Raw genomic sequence first — 5658 nt, 5'->3', positions numbered from 1 at the left:
ATAAGTTTACGAACTTGCCTTTTCCTAGTCTAATCGGTTTGTAGATCAGTCTGATCTTGTGCCTCCCTGTGTCTGCCTTGGGTCTACTTAAAAACCTGCACTCGCATCCAACCCACCCCAAGTCTGAACCAGTCTCAGATAGCAAACTGGTTTTTCTTTTCTCTGTAGTTTCCTGTATTTATGAAATCAACTAAAAATGCTTAAATCAACACGAATGAACTGTGATATGAACTGAGATGTTATAGAATAATGGTATTGCAAACGTAAACGAATGCCTTAAGATGAAGGGAAAATGTCCTCCAGACCAAAAAAAAAAGATCCACAGGAGCCACTGCAGCAACAAATCAGTTTTAATGACCACTACATAGAAGTACACTGAATGTTCTTTTTTTTTATAATTTAACAGGTGATAAATATTAGCAATCTAAAAGAACAACACAATCATTTATATAGTATCCTAGAAGAGGAAATAAAACGAGTAGAAAGAAAATAGAAAGACAGAAACACGGCTGGGCAGAGACTCCACTAAGACCCGGCTCTCTGATCGTGTGTGTGTGTGTGTGTGTGTAGATATAAATTTGTGAATGTATGTGAGGTAAGTTTTTAATCATGACGATTGCTCAAGAATGTCAACCAATCACTGAAAAGCAGCTGCCATCTTTTTAAAAAATGGATGGCGCCTCGAATCAGTCCCCAAAACTCTCCCGACGACAAATTCTCAGCAACGGCAGCTTGTATCCTCTTCCCTCATGTTCCCGCCTTCCCTTTCTTTTCCTCTTCCTTCCCGTTTCCCACTCATTACAGCACCTGGAACTTGTGATCGAGGCAGTCGATAGTGCTGAAGCCGAGCTTCCAGGCCTGCTGGTCCTTGTAGTCGAGGCAGTCGAAGCCGAGCGAGGCGGAGACGCCGTAGCCCTGCGAGGCAAGCGAGGGTGACTGGCTGAGTGACGTGCCTACAGAGGACACAGCAAGGGGCGAGAGAGCTCCCTGAGAGGTAACAGGCGACAAGTAGGGGCCACAGTCGAAGTACGGCGACGAGCCAAAGCCTGTGCCGTAGGAGGATGACACTGGCCCGTAGCTCATGGTATATGGACGCTGCATGCACGCGGTACCTGAACCACACATAGGGTCAGGGAGAGGTGACAGAGAGGCAGGGCTCCAAACGGACACAGGGGCGGACCCTAGGGTTGGAGGAGGAAGAGGAGGAGGTGAGACCACTGAGATGTTGGAGGGATCAGAGGGCATCTCGGGTGGAGGAGGAGTGGCCTTTTTCTTCGGAGGGCGAGGCTTGGGCTGGCCGCTAGACTGCTGTTGCTGCTGTTGACGGCATTTGGCGCGTCGGTTCTTGAACCAGACCTACAAGAATAAGACAGACAAAGAAAACCAGGAAGACAATTTAGAGAAGGAGGAAGTATGCGTGAAAGAATAGCAATCAAGAATAAAACGGTTAAAGTTTAAACTGTTAGAAAGAGTGTCAGTTGTGGGATGTCTCTAGATTTGTAGTCTAGATGCAGATAAATAAATATGTTTATATTACAGACACAAAAAAGAGAACATTCGCTAATCCTTTTAGGAAAATATAGACTTCAGTGTAAAATGAAAATCAAAGCAATAGCACCCCCTGAAGGGGTCCTCAATGGTAATACCTGCACACCTTCCGTTAACACTGAAACACAGGTCTGTGTCTCTCCGATGGACTATCTGTATCTCAATTACACACATGTACATCTCCTGATTACATGTTTACACACCTGCACCCGAGTCTCACCTGTAGGTCTGATCTGTATCCCCTTGTGTCCTGTCTGTTCTCAGGTATGTCTCACCTTTACCGTGCAATGTCTCACATGTACTCAGAGAGATCACACCTGTGTCTCTAAAATTTAATTGAGTATCTACTTGGAACCCTATCTAGCACCATTAAGGGGTCCCCTAGAACCTAAATGGAACTTTTTGTTTCTAAGAGTATGTGTCATTCTTGTACCTTTATAGGTCTCGGTTGTACTCAGGCAGGTTCACACATGTCACACCTGTACCTTGCAGATTCTCATCAGCACTCGGTCAGGTCATATCTCCTTCTTGCACCTTCCTTGTACAATCTGTGCTCATGTAGCCCTTGCAGTGTCCTACGTGTCCCTGTGTCTCACCTGCACTCAGATAGACCTCACCTGTGCTCAGATGGATCACCAGCATGTCATTCATACTCGGTTATATTTCACCCACAGCCTGGGATAAACCAGATTTCACCTGCACATTTGTATCACACCTGTACTGATCATGGTCTCACCTGTACTCTGGACTCAGGCAGGTTGATTTTGAGTGCCACCTCCTCCCTCATGAAGATGTCTGGGTAGCGCGTCTTTGTGAACAATGCTTCTAAAATGTCCAGCTGAGTCCGGGTGAAGGTGGTACGCTCTCTACGCTGCTTTCTCGGGGTTGCTAAAGACAGATACAGAGGCGTTGGTTTCACGATTCCCCATCTGAATACTGAATAACATCATTTTAAAAATCATTATGTTGTTGCCATATGGCAACAATTCATTTATCTCCAGTTTTCAGATAGGCATAATAGAAAACTACTATTTTACTAGTAAATGGAAAAAGCGAGCTTTAACTTTGACACTTTGTTATTTTTGACTAAATGCCATATTATTTCACTATATATAGCCGACTATATGACTCTACATTCCTCTGTTGCACATTGTTACCCACTAGCCCATATATATTACCATAATTTATCTCATTCAGTCTCATTCTAAAACAGTTGAAATTAGACTAATAAATGATTATAAAATCAGATTATTTTACAACATGATTATATACAATCATTTTTGAAATACTGATCTGGTTCCATCTTCGATATCATCTAAAACTGTGTGTAAAATTGTTTCCGAAAATCATGAATCGTGAATTTAGTTAGAATGTAAATAAATAAATAAGCAAACAAATAAGCTGGGATATGCGAAGAAAATAATTTGACAGTGCTGTAATGTGTATGCGACAAATAAAGACTTCTAACAGGGTTCTATACAGGCTAAAAGAAATATTAACATGCCCCCAAAAGTAGTACACTAACCGAGTAGTATTTCATCATTAGCAAAATATTTCAATGTAAACGCAAAGGTTGGTTCAAAACCAAAAAATATTTGAGGTGTATATTTTGCTTTCTTTTTTTTTTTTTTTTTTGGTATTGCTTTTTTAAGTTCTGCAAATAACTATTTTTTAAGAGGAACGAAAAAAGTCAAACAGAGAATGAAAAATTATATATATATATATATATATATATATATATATATATATATATATATATATATATATATATATATATATATATATATATCACTGTACTGTAACAAGAACTAACAAACCCACACTGCCATTATAGCTTTATTTATTTGATTTTATTTCATTTGTTTTGTTCTAAGTGGGGGCCAAAGTTTTATTCATTCATTTATTCTGTGTTTCAGCTTTATTTACTCGGTTCGAGTTTATTCCTAGTGAGCAATTCCATCTAGATTGCATCTTGTTTGATTCGAGTGAAAATATTCTGTATATATATATATATATATATATATATATATATATATATATATATATATATATATATATATATATATATATATATACACACACACACACACACACAGGTCTATTCACAAACAGACCAGTCAGCTGGACACTGGATTGCCGGATTTTAAACAGAATACACATGAAATATTTACAGTGAAAGTTGGAACACATAAATGACGGATTATAAAAGAAAATATCCGCTGATTGGTCAACCTTTAACTGTCATAAACGACCAAATTCCCTCTGAGACTCAAACTGAGCATAATCCATTCAAATGTATAAATATTAGGTTCATGATTTAAATGTGTAATGTTTATTCAAATATGAAATATTACATTAATGTGGTTAGTTTTTACATCTACTGACATTTCTTAATATTTATTTATTTATTTATTTTATTATAATTTTTTTTTTAATGAAATGTCGGCCGACAGACCACAGAAGGATGAAATTATTTATAACCTGGTTGCTTATGAGTTAATGAGGGGTTTTTTAAAAAAATTTTATGTGACCAACCAGTTAGGCTACAACTATAAGAAACCAATAATAAATCTTTTCCCCCACATTATTATTAATAGTACAGTAATTTATAATAATTATTATAATGGGTTGCAATAATTCCTATAATAAAAAATATGATGTATTTAGACGAAAATAGCTTTGGATAAATGGTATCATAAGACATGTAAAAGTGAAAAATCCTATACTATACTGTATATAAAGTGTGTGTTAAAGAGTTGTTTACTGACCGGGGAAGGAGGCGGCGGTGTGCAGGAGCTCCATACCGGGAGCCGGCAGCGTTAAACCGAACTGTGACTGCTTCATATAGGACATCATGCTGACCTCCGAGAGTTCCTCTCACTAGTGCACCAGGAGAACCAAACAACTTCTGTTCTCATCCACACACGCGCGCGCGCGCGCGCGCACCCCCGCGCGCGCGACAGAGTTATACAACTCACTACAACTGACTGTGATGTATTAAAAAAAAATTAGAAGAGCGCACAGACAGGAGAGCTAATCAATGAGCAGATATCTCTCTCTCTCTCTCTCTCTCTCTCTCTCTCTCTCTCTCTCTCTCTCTCTCTTTATATCTCTTTTGTCTCTCTTCTCTCCCTCCCTCCCTCCTTTCATTCTCCTTCCTCTTCTCGAACTCGTTGCAATCAAATCCTTGTCCATTTTCGTTTTGCTCTTTAATGTGTCGTGTTATTGTTCACCCCATTGCATGTACTTAAAAAAAAAACCACTATATTAAACTATTTTTTTTTAGTGCCATAAATGTCATTTACAAGCATAATAATTATTATAGCAGTTAATCTCAGCAGATATCTCAGGAACTGATGCTCTTGGAAAGAAGGAAAGGATCAAAGTACACTTGAGTACCCTTTCTTCTGAGTGTGTAGCCTACATGGTTGACCCAGTATCAGTATCAGAACCAGGTCCTGATTCTTCCTTCTGTCATCCGACAACGCAATCATATATATATAAATCAATTTCTTTAAGCCAAATACACTTAAATATATATATATATATATATATATATATATATATATATATATATATATATATATATATATATATATATATATATATATATAATAATAATAACTCAAGCTTGTTTTATTTGAGTGTATTTGACTTAAAGAAATTGATTTATCAACGTAAACATTTTGAGGTGATTAGTTTCTTCAGATTTTTTTGAGTTAAATGAACTTGTCTGGTTTTACAGTGTATTATTTATGGTGCGAGAAAGATATTTACATCTCTAGTGTCAAACATGTTTATTAGAAGTTTCAAGGAGCCAGGAACATGCTCTTCAAAGCCGTAGAAGAACTAACAGAAATCACTTCACTGTAGCATCAAAAATGTTTCTTTCATGGCATCACAAAAAAAAACAACAACAACAACACACACACACACACACACACACCTATATAAATATATAAATATATAAATATATATATTCTGGCAGTGATGTGTTTAAACTGTTGGATTTCATGCCTCCATGAATAACTCAAATGGAGCTAATGTTTATCATAAACGTTGCTTGAAACTGACATTTTCATAAATGCCATTATTTTCCAGTTTGGTTAA

At 37.4% G+C, this 5658-nt stretch overlaps 1 protein-coding gene across 1 annotated transcript; it reads right to left on the bottom strand.

Moving 5' to 3' along the window:
• Positions 1 to 342: 342 nt before the first annotated feature.
• On the bottom strand, positions 343 to 4513 carry crx (cone-rod homeobox). The gene is made up of 3 exons (XM_017459583.3): positions 4317 to 4513; positions 2285 to 2436; positions 343 to 1356 (listed from the first exon to the last, which is right to left on the bottom strand). Exons 1-3 carry the CDS (start codon positions 4402 to 4404, stop codon positions 799 to 801), a joined length of 798 nt encoding a protein of 265 aa, XP_017315072.1. The 5' UTR covers positions 4405 to 4513; the 3' UTR covers positions 343 to 798.
• Between the last annotated feature and the right edge of the window lie 1145 nt (positions 4514 to 5658).

This window comes from Ictalurus punctatus, chromosome 28 (genome assembly GCF_001660625.3).
Source record: "Ictalurus punctatus breed USDA103 chromosome 28, Coco_2.0, whole genome shotgun sequence".
Classification (NCBI taxonomy): domain Eukaryota; kingdom Metazoa; phylum Chordata; class Actinopteri; order Siluriformes; family Ictaluridae; genus Ictalurus; species Ictalurus punctatus.
This window is presented reverse-complemented; position numbering and strand designations above follow the sequence as displayed.